The 17,821-nt window shown below is 40.6% G+C and overlaps 2 protein-coding genes across 2 annotated transcripts; both read right to left on the bottom strand.

Moving 5' to 3' along the window:
• Positions 1-290: 290 nt before the first annotated feature.
• On the bottom strand, positions 291-2,182 carry LOC107819804 (uncharacterized). Its single transcript, XM_016645956.2, has 2 exons — positions 1,574-2,182; positions 291-923 (listed from the first exon to the last, which is right to left on the bottom strand). Exons 1-2 carry the CDS (start codon positions 1,832-1,834, stop codon positions 543-545), a joined length of 642 nt encoding a protein of 213 aa, XP_016501442.1. The 5' UTR covers positions 1,835-2,182; the 3' UTR covers positions 291-542.
• An 11,907-nt stretch (positions 2,183-14,089) lies between these two features.
• LOC107814189 (lysine histidine transporter-like 8) lies at positions 14,090-17,574 on the bottom strand. Its single transcript, XM_016639549.2, has 5 exons — positions 16,892-17,574; positions 16,653-16,789; positions 15,703-16,133; positions 14,900-15,031; positions 14,090-14,779 (listed from the first exon to the last, which is right to left on the bottom strand). Exons 1-5 carry the CDS (start codon positions 17,443-17,445, stop codon positions 14,291-14,293), a joined length of 1,743 nt encoding a protein of 580 aa, XP_016495035.1. The 5' UTR covers positions 17,446-17,574; the 3' UTR covers positions 14,090-14,290.
• Between the last annotated feature and the right edge of the window lie 247 nt (positions 17,575-17,821).

The following is a 17,821-nucleotide window of genomic DNA, read 5'->3' on the forward strand; positions in this document are numbered from 1 at the left end:
AATATACTCGTATGACTACTAGGACAAAGAGGGCAATCCGTTACATGCTTAAGAAAGGTCACTGTATTCTACACCTATCCTGTAAATTGCGTATATGACATACCTCTAGCATGCAACAGTACTGATTTTGCAGCTTTCTTAAATTTAAAGATATCAATTTAAAATTTGACAGTTCCATTTTCATGGATTTAAGTTGCTCTAACAAGCAGAGACCAGAAACATGCAACCGGAGTTTCACTAGGAAAACGAAGGAAAATACGAAGGAACTTAAATAACATACAATAATTATAAAAAAAGGCAATGGCACGTGAGGCCAATTACAAGGATCACATTACTACTCCAAACAAGACTAAGCAAATGAAAACATTAACAGTAATTAAAAGCAAATTCATACAAGTGAACTGCTATCTGCAGGTAAACAGTACAACAATAACAACAATTACTAAGCCTCGATTAATATATTAGTCACAAACAAGTTGGGTCGACGGTGCATATAGTCCATAAGCTAGCTAAATGCATGCCTTGAATGATTCTCATGATTTTCAGTTGGACTTGTGCTTCTCCTCATGATCCTCAGTATTCTTGTGGTGTCCAGGCAATTTCTCCTTGATTTTGTCAAGTAATCCTTTCTTCTCTTTTGTTTGATCACCTCCATAGACTTGCTCATCTGCAGCAGTCTTGTTGTGGTGACCTGGAAGTTTGTCCTTTATCTTCTCCATTATTCCTTTCTTTTCTTGATCTTCGTGTGTTGTTCCTGCATAATTAGCATTACCAGCCACATGACCAGTGCAGTTCTCCATTTCAACTTTTTGCTCACTACTTTCCTTATGATCACAGGAAATCTTTTCCTTGATCTTCTCTTTCAGTCCCTTCTTCTTCCTTTTCTTCTCTCCAGTAACCTCGTCCACTTCCTCATCGCTCGACTGAAATAATGAGCGGAAAAAAAGAAAGAAAATTAAATATATACTGTCTGTAATCTTATAGCAACCTGACAAAATGAATTCATCTATTAGAAACATGCCCAACCCGTCTAAGTTTAAACGGGTTGGATTATGCTAGCTCCTAAATGACTCTTCAAACTATTGGGCCAAACGACTGTATAAAAGTTGATACCCTTTGCAGCGCGTCCTAGGAAAGCAATATTTTCGTTCAGGCTACGTTGGGGCGGCAAACGGGTCGGATACGAGCATATCGAAAATGGGTAAATTATTCGACATGACCCATATTTAATACGGATAAAAAATAAATTACCCGGCGAATAATATCGATATCCATATTATCAATGACTTCTTGAATATAATCACTTTTAGGAGAATTCCTAATCTCCCAAACTTAAGTAACCCCAATTTAAAGCTTTACAAATATAAAAGTTAAACTCATTAATTGTCTATTAGTTATCTATTTTCTGAGTGGATAATACAGTTTTTATCCATATTCGATCCGTTTTTAGAAGTTCAATATCCAACCCATTTTGTAATGGATAACATGGATGACTAACTATTTTCTTTTAACAAATTTACCACGTCTAAGGCTACAACTAAGTAAGTAAGGAGCAATTAATTAAGTAGCTTACCGAGCTTGAATTGCTGTGAGTGCGGTGAAGTTTGTCCATGAGACTGTGCTTCTCCTCCTCCTCTTTCTTCTCCTTTGGTGGTTCTACATTGGGATAGGGAGTAGTAGTGTCAACAACATCAACCATGACAGTGTCATCGTTGGACTTATTCTCTTCTTTCTTTCCCATGAAATTGAACAATCCACACCCACGGTCACTACTCTCTGGAGCTGCACCCTTGTTTACATTCTCCTCCTGTGACTGACTTTGTTGCTCTGCCATCTTGTAGAATAATTAACAAGTATGAAACTGAAGCTATATATGTTCTTAAAATGCTTGTGCTTTGAGTGAATTTTTGTGCTTATAGCTTTGTTCAAGACTCTGTTTATATAGGTGAAACAAATACTAGCTAGGATTGTGTAGAGATTGGCGAGCTATGCTATTGGTACTTGGGGAGTACTGAAATGTCGGTTTGGACGGTTTACGCAAACTGAGATGTTATCTTAGTGTTCAGTATTCTTAGTGATTTTGAGATTTATGTAATGACAGGTCGTACATTGTGTAAAGCAAAAGCCTTTTAGATTTGCTTAACAAATAGTATTATTAACTGTAACAATGGAACAGTGCTTATTGGACGAAGAAATTTAAAGTATCTTTGCACCGACCAGGTTGGGAATTGAGAGTTGGGACTGGGAACCCATTCAATGGTTCAAACAAGTACAAGGTATTGGGCGACTCTGCTTCACATTTTAATATTGTTGAAGATTGGAATGAGATTTTTTGTTTGGAAACAAGGGAAGAATGACAGATTAATAAAATGGCTTTCCCCTCACATTGATTGATCTACTGGTTGATAAAAAATTGGTCCAATTGGAAAGCCATGTGTCACTCGTTAATTTGATGTTTGCATTAATAGCCAGTAAATTATCTTTGTAAAACCAGTGACCACTAGAGAAACACAACACCCAAAATTGAAGAATCAAGGTTGTCACATTACTTTAATCCAATTCAAAATGTTATGCCCTTCAAATTGCATCACTTTTCTTAATGTCACAAATACTTAAGCCTTCTTTGTTTTTAATTCTGCTTTTGATCACACACAAAAAAGGAATACTCGTAACCACTCTTTTTCTTTTGATGTATGTTTTACCCAATTTCACTAAAATATTAGTATACATTACTGTCTAACCTCAAAATTAGATAACAATTGAATTTATACGCAGTTTAAAGGATATGTGATCTAATTTGATACAAAACGAGAAATCACATTTAATATGGAAGAATAAATAGAAAAATCAATGCAAACCACCCAGACTGAACAACTTAAGCCTCGCAAGGTTAACTTCCTTCGAATTTAGGAGTGATATTATTGGAGCCAAAACAATATGAACAAGGCTGGAGAAGATAGAATATCGTTCTTTTTTGTATATTTCAATATTTTTAATGAATTACTCAATTCCCTATATATATCCAGGGAGATGAAACTTTTAAGTCATTATTTTATAAGTAATTATATAGACGGTTGTCTCCCTTTTTGACTTAATCACGTGATTTCCGCCACAATGATTGGTTAATGGCGAGAATCAAGGATCCTTATCGGTTGAGTTGGCAAAGCTTTTCCCCGAGGCCGTTAGAAGCAGGATCGGTCGTGCCTTCGATAAACTCGAGGGCAAATCTGATGGTCTTGTTGAACTTCGAACCTCGACATCGAGCTCGGTCACATCTGTAACTTCGATCTCTTACAGATGTGCCGAGCTTGGTCTATCGTTCCAGATGCTCGATCAAGCATCGAGCTCGGTTCTACCCGTATATAGATAGTCCCCTTATTTTCTGGAGAGTAAGCGATGAAAAATGATATGAACTCTCGGTCCCCACTTCAATAAGTCATGACGATGAATACGTGACGTAGGTGATAAGAATAGTGGAAACGTCCTATCAGTCCAGTCTTCGAGGTATTAAATGTGTATCAGTTGACGGTCGGCTACCCCGAGAGGTGAACCGTCGCTTAAGAAACCTATAGATACCCTTTAATCCATCTATTAGAACTTTTATACTCAAATTCTTCTTGTGTTCTAAGAAAATTTCACCCTCTTCATCTCCTGGTTTTCTAATTGTTAACCTCAAGGCTTACCTTACCAACAATTTTTTTCCTTCATTTTTTATTTAAAAAAATGGCAAAGACTTCAAAGTCTGTTCCTCAAAAAGAAGCACCTTCTTCTTCAAAACCTTCTGAAAATGTTTCTCACGCTGCTACTGAGGAACCCCCTCTGAAATCATACATCCCTGCTGGGTGCCCAACTGTGGCTGACTTTAAGGTTGAGAATACGGCCATGGTACCAGGTCAATGTGAACCAGTCTCGAGGTACATATGTACGATTACAGATAGCATCCTCGATAAAGTTAAAAAGGACTGCAACAAGGTAGACAAACTCGTAGTAGTTCCTACCACTGAAGAATCAATCACCACCTATGTGGAGGGTTTCTTTAAGTGTTTACACTTACACTTTCATGCTGGGTCCTCTAGACCCGGTTATCATAGCCTTTTGCAAAAGGTATGATGTGACGCTCGGGCAGATGCATCCTTCATTTTGGAGGATCATTATTCTGCTTCGATTCTTTGTGAGCAAGGTCAAGGGATGTCCATTCACAATCGACCATCTCATGCGTCTGTACAACCCTCAACTTTACCGAGGTAGATTAATTAAGCTTGCACGCCAAGCCACCAAGACCTCGTTCTCGAGTATCGATGAGGATCGGGACCGGGGCTAGTTTGGTCGATTTATTCGAGTGAGGACCTCAGACTTAATCTCGGCTGCGGACATGCCATTTCCTGAGAAATAAAACATGAAACGTAAGTTTAGCTTTGCCTTCGGTATTTCTTTTATTGTTTTTCATTCCGTTAGTTTCTCATTGATGTTATGTGATGCATCTGTAACCCAAATACCGAACCCCATTCCTGAACTTAAAGAGTGGGTCGAGGGCATCGCGACTTAGAGACCTTACTCCGAGCGCTTATGGCGTGAGCTCGCGAAGGGCCGATGGGAGGCCCGTAATCATAGTAAGAGTTTTTCCTTAATAATATATCTGATCTTATGTTCTCATCATCGGTTTCTGATCCATTATATTTTCATTTTGCAGGTTTACCAAAGGACGTGAAATGAGGCCCCCATCAACTGACGATGATATATACGCCAATCCCCCTTCAAAACAGGACAAAGAGAAGAAGAAAATAAAAGGTCCGAGTCCTTCGGACCCAGAAAAGAAAAAACCGAGGAAGCGACTGGTACGTAAAACCAAAAATGCTAGTACCCGAGAGCTCTCATCGGACTCACTCCGTCGGTTGAGGGATGAGTTCGAAGAATAAGAAGAAGAAGATTCCAATTTGGTGGCCCGTGTGAGAAGTGGTTCTGAACTACTTCAAGTTAGGGAGGCCGTAGAAGAAGCAACGGTCGAAGCCTCTGAACCAAGGAGAGTCGAGACCGTTTTGCTCCGAGCTCGGGAAGCTGATAAAGGGAATTTGGCCGGTACTTTCCGGTCAGAAGATAATATGCCTAAGGAGGCGCTTGGGGTGATCGACACTTTCGTTTACTGATTCAATGACAAATGAGGCGCAGACACTGAAAGGTAACCTTGGCAAGGGGGCCCAAGGAGCAGTAGATTCTCTTCACTATTTTTTCGATGGCCTGGATTCTACCGCCTCAAAGGATGTTACCGGGTTGAGCGATTTACCGGTACCAAAAAAGACGTTGTCCCCGGAAGACGGGGCCTTCTTCAAGCCCACGATTAGTGAACCAGTTCCCAGCTCCGAGTGTTGACCCTACTCGGAGACGAGCAATTTATATGTCCATCCCAAAAGAGACCCGAGCTCTTTCTGCCTATTCAACGAAGCTCGACAGGCGCCGAATCGGGTAATTTCGAATGTCCCTTCATTATGTTCTTAGCTTTAATTATGAATAATCATAACGTTTTTCCTTTGTGTTTGTAGGTCTCGGTGCTTTATCACTAGGCTTTTCTTCGATACCGGGAGGAGTCAAAATGTTTCGAGGCTGAAGCTCGGGAGCTTGCTGAAAAGAGGGATGCTTGCAAGCTCCTTAGCGAAAAATCCCAAGCTGAGCTTAAAGCGGCTCGTAGGGAATATACTGACCTGGTCGAGCAGGTAAGAAGAGTTTTTGAAGTTAGCGATGATGAGTCGGATTTAGTAGCTAATAATCCGCGCCCGCAGGTTCAGATCAAACTTGACGGGATCGAGCAACTCCGAGTGGAGCTGGATGCAGTCAAAGTCGAGACCGAAGAATGGAAGAAGAATATGGATCGCCTAACCTCGGAGAAAGAGACCGCCCAGACACAGTTGTCTTCAGCCGAGGTTCAGCTTTGGGCTACAAAGGAGAAGAACTTGGCATAGGCCAAAATGATCGTGGGAATCCAATCTCAGTTGAGCTCGACTGTTTCTGGTCAAGAGAATCTGGCCAAGAAGCTCGAGGTTGCCAAATCAGAAGTTATTACGGCCCAGAACGAAGCTAATAAAAAAGTGGCCCAGTTCAAAGTTGATGTCGAGGCTATCCAGGAGTAGGAAAAAAATATGGTGAAACATACGAGGTGGGAATCCCGAAGGGAGACCTTTGAGGGAATCCATGCTCAGAATTTCGGCATATTGACCGAAATCAAGAATGCCAAGATATACAAAGCCAATTCTTGGAGGCTGGCTTTTCCCGAGGAGGATTCTAAGGCGTCTGAAGAGTCGAGTGAGTCCGATGGTGAAGAAGACCTCGAAGGTTATGACGCAGCCCCCGGTGAAGATTAGGCCACTTAGAATATTATTTATTTTGTACTGTCTCTTTGTCGAGGCCATTTGGCCTCTGTATATAACATGTAACAGGGCTATTCATCCCTTGTAAAGAAATTTTGATATATATATATATATATATAAGGCCTTTTCCCTTTCATAGCTCGAATTTCTTCTTTGCTTTATTTGTATTCGCAAAGGTCGAGATGCCTTAGCATGAAATAATTAGGTTTCGTTCGAAGGTTCGACCAAACCTTGCCTTTTTTAGGTTAAGGAATTGTAGGGGTTCGGTGTTACCGATAATTTGCCCCCGAAATATCTTAGGTTTATACCCTTGCCGAGGGCGGCCTTTAGAACCGATTTATAAGAGTTTTTCGAAGGCTTTGTTTTTGTTACGAGCCTCGGACGTCTCCAAGTCATATTAATATGGATGTAACCTTTTCAGTTAGGGCATTGCCTAATGGGCTTGTCATCCCGAGTTATCCGGTCATGCCTAAGATAATTGTTCCCGAGTAGGAATGGCCGTGGCCTTTGAAATTCGAGTGTTGCCTAATAGGTCTTTTGCCCTTGTAATCTGATATCTCGGAACATCCGAGATTGTTTTTCAATCGTCAGTCCCCGAGTGAATGTTCGAACTCGTATTTTAAGATTGCCCTTAGGCTCGATGTCTAGTCCCCGAGCGAATGTTCAAACTCGGCTTAAGGTTGCCCTGTCCGAGATTGTTTTTTGATCGGCAGTACCAGAGTGAATGTTCAAACTAAGATTTTAAGATTGCCCTTAGGCTCGATGTCTTTAGTTGTAGGGAATTCCTTGAAAGATGTAAGAAGTATTTTAAAGGACATGATATTTATGTGCAATGAAGAAACTTCTTTTATATTCTTGTGCACAATATTTGTACATGTATACATGTTTTGTGCCAGGGCTCGAGCGGTCTGTGTGGGCATGGTTCATTTGACCGTTTGTCCCTTACAATAAATCCTATCGATCGAGCCTAATATCACGAAGTTTCTTTCCTTGTTGGGGTCAATAACCTAGGGTATTGACCCCAGTGTTCGGGGCTAACTGAAGAATGGCCTCGAATACTGCTGTAATCATTGCCACCGGTTCGTAGCCGGCCTTCAATTCTAAGTTAGCATGATTCATTTATTGCCTCGTTAAAAACCTTGCTAAAAAACTCATTTGGGACAAAATCGGTTCAAGGGAAAAAGAGTGCAACGCGTGCTTTCAGATCTAAGATCTCATATCATCCTTTATAGGTTGCATTCAAGTGTTAGTTTGGAATGTAAAAAGGAAAAAATAGAAGAAAGAATTAGGACCGTACCTTAGCAATAATGTCGTTTTAAGTGAGATATGTTCCAATTGTTCGGTAATCGTTCACCATTCATTGTTCCGAGCTTGTAGGATCATTTTCCAGTGATCTCTATAATTTTGTGTGGTCCTTCCTAGTTTGGCCCCAATTTCCCTTCATTTGGGTTTCGGGTGTTCAGTGTAACTTTTCTTAATACTGTGTCCCCGGTATTGAAGTACCAAAGGTTGGCCCTTCGATTATAATATCTCTCGATTCGCTATTTTTGGGCGGCCAACCGGCAACCGGATAAGGGCGGCTTCGAGCCTTTCATCTAATAGTTCCAGGCTCGTACTCATAGCCTCATCATTTGATTCCTTTGTTGCATGTCAAAATATGATGCTCGGTTCCCCGACCTCAACCGGTATTAAAACTTCGGTGCTGTAAACCAAAGAAAATGGGGTGGCCCCGTTACTGGACTTCGAGGTTGTACGATATGCCCACAGGACCTCAGGTAGCATTTTCTTCCATTTTCCTTTGGCATCGATCAACCTCTTTTTGAGGTTTTAGGCTATGGTTTTATTGGTGGGTTCTGCTTGTCCATTCCCACTAGGCTGATAAGGAGTGGATAAGATTCTTTTGATCTTATGGTCTTCGAGAAACTTGCTTACTTTGCTACCAATAAACTGTTTCCCGTTGTTGTACACAATTTCAGCCGGTATTCCGAATCGACATACGATGTGGTCCCAGATAAAATCAATGACTTCTTTTTCCCTGATTTTCTCATATGCATGTGCTTTCACCCTTTTAGAGAAATAGTCAGTCATAAATAAAACAAACTGAGCCTTATCAGGTGCCCGAGGGAGGGGGCCGACGATTTCCATCCCCCATTTCATGAAAGGCCATGGTGACAAAACCGAATGCAGCGGCTCCCCAGGTCTATAGATCATCGGAGCGTGCCTTTGTCATTCATGACATTTTTGAACGAACTCCTTTGCATCTTTTTCCATGTCGATCCAGTAGTAACCGGCTCTGATTATTTTCTAAACCAGTGATTCGGCGCCCGAATGATTTCCACAAGTACCCTCGTGGATTTCCCTCAGAACGTACTCATTATCCCCTAGCCCTAGACATTTTGCAAGTGGACCATCGAATGTTCTTCTGAACAAAGCTCCATCTTCGGCCAGGCTAAATCGGGCTGCTTTTGTACGCAAGGCTCTCGATTCTTTTGGGTCCGAGGTCAAATTTTCGATCCTGAGATAATCTACGTGTTTGTTCCTCCAGTACCAAGTTAGGCTCGTCGAGTTGATCTCGGCGTGTCCTTCTTCCACCACCGATCTCATAAGTTGCACGACTTCTCCTGAACTGAACTCGTTATCTTCGACTGACGATCCTAAGTTAGCGAGGGCATCGGCTTCGCTGTTCTGATCATGAGGTACGTGTTGCAAAGTCCATTCTTTGAACCGATGTAATGTCACCTGTAACTTATCTAAGTATCTCTGCATTTGTTCTTCTCTGACCTCAAATTTTCGTTAACTTGGTTTACCACAAGGAGGGAGTCGCACTTAGCTTCGGTCACCTCTGCTCCCATGATTTTGGCTAATTCAAGGCCTGCAATCATGGCCTCATATTCGGCCTCGTTGTTAGTCAATATTACAGTCTTAATAGATTGTTTAATTATATTACTTATTGATGTCTTTAGTACGATACCAAGCCCGTACCTTTTGGCGTTCGAGGCCCCGTCTGTAAAGAGGGTCCAGATTCCCGAAGATGTCCCTAAGTTAACGAATAACTCTCTTTCGACCTCAGGTATCAGGGCCGGTGTAAAGTCGGCCACGAAGTCTGCCAATATTTGGGATTTAATGGTGGTCCAAGGTCAATATTCAATATCGTACCCACTTGCTTCCACGGCCCATTTGGCCAATCGGCCCAAGAGTTCGGGTTTATGCATAATGTTCCTTAACAGGTAAGTAGTTACGACACATATAGGGTGACATTGGAAGTATTGTTTTTGCTTCCTCGAGGCACTTAGCAAAGCGAGGGCCAATTTTTCTAGGTGGGGGTATCTAGTTTCGGCCTCACCCAAGGTCCGGCTAACATAATAAATCGGAAATTGCGTACCTTGTTCTTCCCGAACTAGGACTCCACTTACCGCTATCTTCGATACTGCCAAATATAAGCATAGTTGTTCGTCTGCCCTCGGTGTGTGAAGCAGTAGCGGACTCGATAAATACCGCTTAAGTTCTTTCAAGGCCCGTTGGCATTCCGGGGTCCATGTGAAGTTGTTTTTCTTCTTCAGCAACGAGAAAAATCGATGACTCTTATCGGAGGACCTCGAGATGAATCTCCCCAGGCCGGCAATGCGCCCAGTTAGTATTAAGGAGGTTTTCTCCTAATCACCTGGGTCCATCCGTATTTGGTTGTACCCGGAATAGGCATCGAGAAAACTGAGGGTCTCGTGGACGGCCGTGGCATCGATCATACGATCAATGTTGGGCAAAGGAAAAGAGTCTTTGGGGCATGCTTTATTCAAATCTTTGTAATCTACACACATTCTTAGTTTATTCCCTTTTTTAGGGAATACCACTACGTTTGCTAATCAATCCGGGTATTTAACCTCTCGAATGGACCCTATTTTTAGGAGTTTAGATACCTCGTCCTTGATGAAAGCATGTTTGACCTCAGACTAGGGCCTCCTCTTCTACTTAACCGGATTAATTTCTGGGTCCATGCTTAGTTTGTGAGTGGCTACTTCTGGTGGGATCCTTTTCATATCAAGTTGGGACCAAGCAAAACAATCTATGTTAACTATAAGAAATTGAATAAATTTTTTCCTGAGCTCGTGAGTTAGTCTCTTGCCTAGGTATACCTTTCGATCGGGTAAATGCTCGATTAATACAATCTGTTCTAGCTCTTCGACTGTCGATTTGGTTGCGTCGGAGTCATCGGAGATTATAAAAGATCGGAGAACCCCATAATCATCGTCTTCGTAAGTCATTTGCTTATCTGATTGGATCGTGACCGGTATAGGTAATTGCTATTTGTCCTTTGGGTCGGCGCCAGAATTCGATTCCTTCAGTGTTGATATCGAAATTACTTCTTCGATGGCAAACATCTCTTTTACTGCCGGTTGTTCCCCATAGATTGTCTCCATCCCCCCTGGGACTGGGAATTTTAGAACTTGGTGAAGAGTTGAGGGTACTGCCCTCATGTGGTGGATCCATGGCCTTCCGAGAAAGGCGTTGTACCTCATGTCCCCTTCGATTACATAAAACTTGGCTTCTCGTAGGATTCTGGTGGTATTGACCGGTAACATTATCTCTCCTTTGGTAGTTTTACATGCCATGTTGAACTTGTTTAGGACTCGGACTGCTGGCACGATCATGTCTTGTAGACCGAGTTGTTCTATGACCTTCGACCGAATAATATTTGCCGAGCTACCTAGATCAATTAACGCACTTTTAATTGTAGTTTTATTTACGAGTATAGATATTACCAACAAATCATTGTGAGGTTGTATGATCCATTTCGCATCCTCGTCGCTGAAGGATAAGACTCCTTCCAGTATATAATCTCGAGTTCGTTTCTCCCTGGTGATGGAGATTCTAGTGTGTTTCAACATTGGCTCATGTGGGATATCGACTCCACCGATGACAATATTAATTATGTGTAGAGGTTCGGTATCTCCCTGTTCCGTTTGTCAATTTGAATCCCTGTTCCTTAAATGATTCTTGGTCTGAAAATTGCTCAAGAACTCTCGAAGGTACCCGTTGTTGAATAGTCTGGCTACTTCTTCTCTCAGTTGTCGACAATCTTCCGTTCTATGACCGTGAGTTCCATGATATTTGTATACTTGGTTGGGATCTCTTTGAGCTGGATCTGATTGCAGAGGTCGAGGCCATTTGGTATCCTTGATTCACCCGATGGGTGATACGATGGCAGCTGCGTTGATATTAAAGTTGTATTCTGATAGCCTTGGCGCTTCTTTATGCCCGGTGGGCCTGTCAAAACCATTTTTGGTCATTAGCCCCTGGTTGTTTCGACCTTGGTCATTTCTTCTTTCATTTCTTATGGGGTTCCGCACGGACCCACTATTCCTCTGCTCTCTATTATAGGGTCGATATCGATCCCTGTTTGATCCTGCTTCATGATTGATGTCCCTCTTGGCTCTATCGAGAGTCCCGACGGGATATATGGACTTCGAAGATTCCCCAAGTTGATCATCTTCGACTCTGATTTTCGATTGATACCGATCGTGTACATCGGCCTAGGTAACGACAGAGTATTCTATCAGGTTTTGCTTTAATTGCTGCGAAGCCACCGAGCTTCAAATATTGAGTCCCTGAGTGAAAGCCTGAACAACCTAATCATCAGCGACCGACGGCAGATTCATTCGTTCCATTTGAAAACGGGACACGAAGTCCCTGAGCATCTCGTTTTCCTTATGTTTGACTTTGAAAAGGTCTAATTTCCTGGTTTCGACCTTGATGGCACCGACATGTGCTTTTACAAAAAAGTCTTCAAGCATAGAAAATGAGTCAATAGAATTAGGAGGTAAGTTATGATACCATATCATGGCTCCCTTCGACAGGGTCTTCCCAAATGTTTTCAGCAAAACATACTCGATTTCGTCGTCTTCCAAGTTGTTTCCTTTGATGGCAAATGTATAAGAGGTCACATGCTCGTTTGGATCAGTTGTACTTATGTATTTGGGGCATACGAAATTTCTTGGTGATTGGTTTTTGGGCCGCGCTTGGAGGAAAAAGTTTTTGCACGAACTTCCTGGAATCAAATCCCTTCAATATCGGGGGCACTCCTGGGATTTGATCTACCCTGAAATTATATGTTTCGACCTTTTTATCGTTCGCTTCGATCTTCTTTTCCCATGATTCTACCTACTTTGTCAGCTCCTCGAGTATTTTTATAATTTCGGGACTAGTCCCCGACTCTCATTCATTCAATCTTATCACGGGCAGTTCCGTTCTGCGAGTGACTTCTTGGGGAGGATCAGGTTCAACCCTGCTCGATGCTTTGGTTTGGCTCTGCAACTGAGCTATCACCACATGTTGCGCTTGCAGAATTTCGAAGATCATGCGTAGGCTGATCCCGTCTTCTTTAATATTTTGTGTGTTTCGAGCTGTCGATTGGGCTCCACCACGGACGTTATTTTCAGGGTCGGTAGACAAGTTTGCTTCGATGGATACATGCAAATTTACATCAATCGGATCCGCAGTCCGAATTCCAACGACATCAGCGAGTGGCCCTATGTTACCAGACAACATGTTGTTATTCTCACCTTGATGACCAGACTCATTGTCGATGTGTAGAGGTGCTAATTGAGAATTTGTCATTTTTAACCTGAAATCATAGACACTTCAAAGAGCAAGTGTAAAGCAGTGTGTGTTATGGAGATTTATATCAAATAATCACTATTATCCTCAGCCCCACGATGGGCGCCAAACATTTTACCCTTAAAATCGGATAATAATTGAATTTATACGTGGTTATAAGGATATGTGATCTAATTTGATACAAAGCGAGAAATTATCATATTTAATATGGAAGAATAAATAGAAAAATCAATGCAAACTACACAAACTAAACAACTTAAGCCTCGCAAGGTTAACTTTCTTCGAATTTAGGAGTGATATTATTGGAGCCAAATCAATATGAACAAGGCTGGAGAATACAGTACATCGTCCTTTTTTGTATATTCCAATATGTCTAATGAATTACTCAGTTCCCTTTATATATCTAGGGAGATAAAGCTTTTAAGTCATTATTTTATAAGGAATTATGTAGACCATTGTCTCCCTTTTTGACTTAATCCCGTGATTTCCGTCCAATGATTGGTTAATAGCGAGAATCAAGGATCCTTATCGGTTGAGTTGGCAAAGCTTTTCCCCGAGGCCGTTAGAAGCAGGATCGGTCGTGCCTTCGATAAACTCGAGGGCAAATCTGATGGTCTTGTCGAACTTCGAACCTCGACATCGAGCGCGGTCACATCTGTAACTTCGATCTCTTACAGATGTGCTAAGCCTGGTCTATCGTTCCAGATGCTTGATCAAGCATCGAGCTCGATTCTACCCGTATACAATTACTTTTAAGAATTTAAACAACAAGCAGACAATTTCACCAAAGTCTTCTTCTCTGATAATTTTTTTTTACTTTTATTTCAAGAATCGGGACGATCATGAAATGACATAGCCTTGCTTAATGGGTTGTGATATATCTGGCTTATAGAAGAACGGGAATTAGCCTTAATGTTATTTTTGAAATACACATTGTAATTTCATATTTTATATACATTGATCACTACACCAGCCTATGAGTTAGGTCGGCTATTAACCAGTTAATGATGTTGATTTTTTTCGTCATAATCATGTCCATGAATTTTGCATTTGAAGTTTGGACCTATTTTCAAACAAAAACTGCTTTTGTGGAGGCAAAGTATTCAAACCCGTCCACGTGGAATAAAGATCTTCTCACCAACTTATTATTCCTTTAATTTCCATAAAGAATTACAAAAAATCTACCAACTCAAAGTAACAACAAAGTAAATTCTTCTTTAGACCTATCCCCAACCAACCTTTTGAATATTTCACCAAGTTGGCAAGTATGTTCATACTAGTAACAGTTTTCTCCACACTTTTTTGTTGTAGAAAACTAGTCACTGAGGATTGAAGAAGCTAATTTTAACACCAGTGTCAATGACAACATACAAACCAGCAGCAACCAAGATCCCACTTAAGCCCATTCCCAATAGACCAAGTCCCCAATTTACCCACCAACTTAAAGAATATTTGTGGGGTTTCTTGACTTTAAGCCACATGAAACATGGATAAGCAAAAGTAACAGGCAGTGCAATTCCTCCAATAAGCCCAGCAAAACTACCCAAGAATGGAATTGCTACGGCTATAAAGAAGCACACGAATCCGAAAATTGCCCGGAATATCGAACGGAGCCACCACGGACATGCTTTTTTGCTCCTAGTTGTGTACGCTGATTCCATATCATCAAACATTGGCATTCCATAGATTTGAAAGGAACTCACCGCGTTTATTATCACAAAAATACTTATCAGAGCTAACACTGATCGTGAAACGTCTTGGCTATGGAATGCAAACAATGCAGTTAACATGCTCCCATTTGCTGGAATCTGAAATAAAATTGTGCGAGATGAAATATTATGATTCTTTTCGATTATTTAAAAGTTAATTACAAGTACGTGTTGTATCGTAATTTAAAAAAGAGTTGACAGGGGGGAGGAGAGCCATACCAAATGACCGTAAGCCCAGTAGCCACCAATTGCTAGTGGGAATAAGCACATTGCTATGAGTAAATATGAGAATTGTACACCCCTCCACATAGGCACACGCGATGGGTGCTTCTCACTTGAAGGCATTGTGGCCTGCGTACATCCAACAACAAAAAAATTATCTATTAAAGTCACAACCAAAATTATCTATTTATTTTTTAATTGCTAGATTTAATATAATTTTTTTAACCAAAAGTTGGTGACAACTATCAAAGTGTCCGACTAAAAAGGTCAGCGAAAGTCAAAGTCAACAACAAACTTGTTCTGTTTGCATTTCAATGTGGAGGTACCTAACTACATGTAGTAAAAATGTATTCTTACTATTACGACGACTTTTAGGCTTAATTAGGTGACCTCTTCAATCCTATTCAACAATCAATTTTTAATCTTCAATTATTATTTTTTTATTTTATCTTCTGTCAACTAATCGTATTATAAAAGAATTTTTTCATATCCGACCACCAAACAAATAACTGCATGTAACTGTCTTAAAAAGTAAGATCATTGGTATACAAATAATAAGACAAATTGCTTTCCATAACAAGTTAAATTGCGTTGATATATTAAATTTATTCATAGTATATAAGCTAAATATAGTATCATTTTCGTGTTCAACTCTAACGAGAAAACTGAAGTTTGTCTTTTCAAGATAGAGTGTTAAACAAAACAAGCTTTTGTGTTTCCGTTCTTTCCTTTTTGTTAGAATTCAATGAAAAAAGCGTACTATAAGGAAAAGAAATGAAGGAAAGGAAGACGATAATTACCTGAATTTCAAGTATGAGATTGTGGCCTCTGAAAGCAAAAGCAATAATACCAAGAGCATTAAGAAGATCAAAGATCCTAGCAACTTGAGTACCCTTCCTAACTGGATCATATGACACATTAGGAAGTCTACCCTCAGCAACTGAAACCGTCCATAATGCAGTACAATATCCAACGGCCGTAAGAGCACCAACTAAGGAAATTCCAGCAATAGAATTCAAGTTTGGCAACTGTGCTAAAACCACTGCAACACAAGTGAAAACCAAGTACCATTCCACCGTTGTTAATGGCTTGGGATTACTACATGTTGCTCCGCATAAAGTCTGATATAACAGCTTTGCTGTTGAACCTCCTATTATAATCAGCGCACAACATGTACCCGCTGAGAGATATCCGATAGGAAACGCTGCACATAGTTTGCCTAATTTGTCACCTGAACCAAAACATAAAACAATTTAACGTCAAGAAAACTTTTCAACCTTCTAAGTACCTACTCCTTGTATTTAATTCATTATGTTGCAACAGAGGTGGCAAAATCAACCCATAATATAATTATAGTAACCCCACCCAAGTTTAAACGGGTTAGGATTATTATCAGCTTGTTGACTTGACCCAACTTTGAATCAGAAATGATCCATCAAACTATTAGATCAAACTGATTAAAATAGTGTAATCACCTGGGTCAAGAAGCAACTAAATCAAAATAAATTTAGAGACTGCACCTTAAGCTAATAATTTAGGAAACATATTCTAGATTTCAAAAATATCTTTGAAAAAGAAAAATAAAAAAGGACCGATAATTGGATCATTTGTGGGACAAGTACGTTATGACCCATTGTTTGACAAATTTTGACCCAACTTTTTTTAGCCCCAGCAAATTTTGGACGACTTAGGTCATGCCCCCTTTCTTAATTTGATCCGTTTTAACCCAAGAATCTATATTGATGCTTACCGAATGTTGCGCATGCCAGTTGCAGGTATCTGCTGTAACGTATTCCTGTTTCATAATTTTCATGAAGTTGAACCATTAAATAGAGTGTGTAGAGCTGCCATACAAATGCTGCCGTTAAGCTAATGACACCCCAAGCCCTGCAACAATTACAAAAACACATCATATATTAGGTTAGTCAATCACTACATAGAAAATCTTTTAGACCAGGAGTTGGCATGTATGTATGTAAATAAAATTACCAGCCAAGGATAGTAAAGGCAACAGGTAAGACAAGAGCTTGAATACCAATCCCAGAACAAAGTGTATGAAACGCAGCGTAATATGCGTTTCCATTTCGTGACTCAGTGATGGGTAGCCAAGCATCCTGTGGGTCTAATCTTGTCATTTTAAGTGCCTTCCTAAGAGGACTTCCCAAAGGAGTGATGAAACGCGGCGTTAATCCTCGTGACCTTGGGGTTTTACTGGCTCGATTTGCAGCACTAGTGGCATGATCTCCCACGTTAAGTAACGGTGATCGAGAAAGTGATGGAGAGTGAAATTGTGAAGGAGGTAACGATACTATGGACGGCGTTTGTGCTACTGATGCCGTCCGTGGTGTTATCGGTAAAGATACTACGGACGGCGTTTGAGCTACCGACGCCGTCCGTGGAGTTATGGGTAAAGAGCCAAATTGGTCATCAAAATGAAACGTTGGAGCTACCGTTACCGTCCGTGGCGTTATAGGTAACGAGCTCGGTAAAGAGCTAGCTTCATCAAGATTAGTCATCTTTGTTTCTAAGGTCTCTCTACTCATGATAATATATATTAGTACTCTTTTTCTTCAAAAGAGCCTAACTAAGATAGCTCAGTTGCTTCTCAAGTTTGTGTAGGCTTAAAGTGCATGGGAAATGTGAAATGTGGATCCAGATACATATATAAGGACATCTCTAGCTGCTAGTATGGAATATCATTTGACCACAAGTGTCGATTGACAAATTGGCAATAAATATATGATTTTAAGAAACTAACCGTGCTCTAACAAGGAAGTAGCTAGGAACGCAGCCTGTGACAGTTTAACAAACTTGGCTGCTTTCCTTGTTTTGAATTCTTTAACATATGATTAAGAAATTTAGCAGACTTTTATTAAACCTTCTAATACTATTTTAAAAGACGGCAAGCGTCATATTAAA

The sequence above is a fragment of the Nicotiana tabacum genome, chromosome 19 (genome assembly GCF_000715075.1).
Source record: "Nicotiana tabacum cultivar K326 chromosome 19, ASM71507v2, whole genome shotgun sequence".
Taxonomy (NCBI): domain Eukaryota; kingdom Viridiplantae; phylum Streptophyta; class Magnoliopsida; order Solanales; family Solanaceae; genus Nicotiana; species Nicotiana tabacum.

Coding starts and splice junctions, on each gene's coding strand:
- LOC107819804 (XM_016645956.2), bottom strand. CDS start 1,834: ATGGCAGAGCAACAAAGTCAGTCACAGGAGGAGAATGTAAACAAGGGT. Junction 924..1,573: donor CTCACAGCAATTCAAGCTCG/GTAAGCTACTTA, acceptor TCATTATTTCAG/TCGAGCGATGAGGAAGTGGA.
- LOC107814189 (XM_016639549.2), bottom strand. CDS start 17,445: ATGAGTAGAGAGACCTTAGAAACAAAGATGACTAATCTTGATGAAGCT. Junction 16,790..16,891: donor GCCTTTACTATCCTTGGCTG/GTAATTTTATTT, acceptor TAATTGTTGCAG/GGCTTGGGGTGTCATTAGCT. Junction 16,134..16,652: donor ACTGGCATGCGCAACATTCG/GTAAGCATCAAT, acceptor GTTTTGGTTCAG/GTGACAAATTAGGCAAACTA.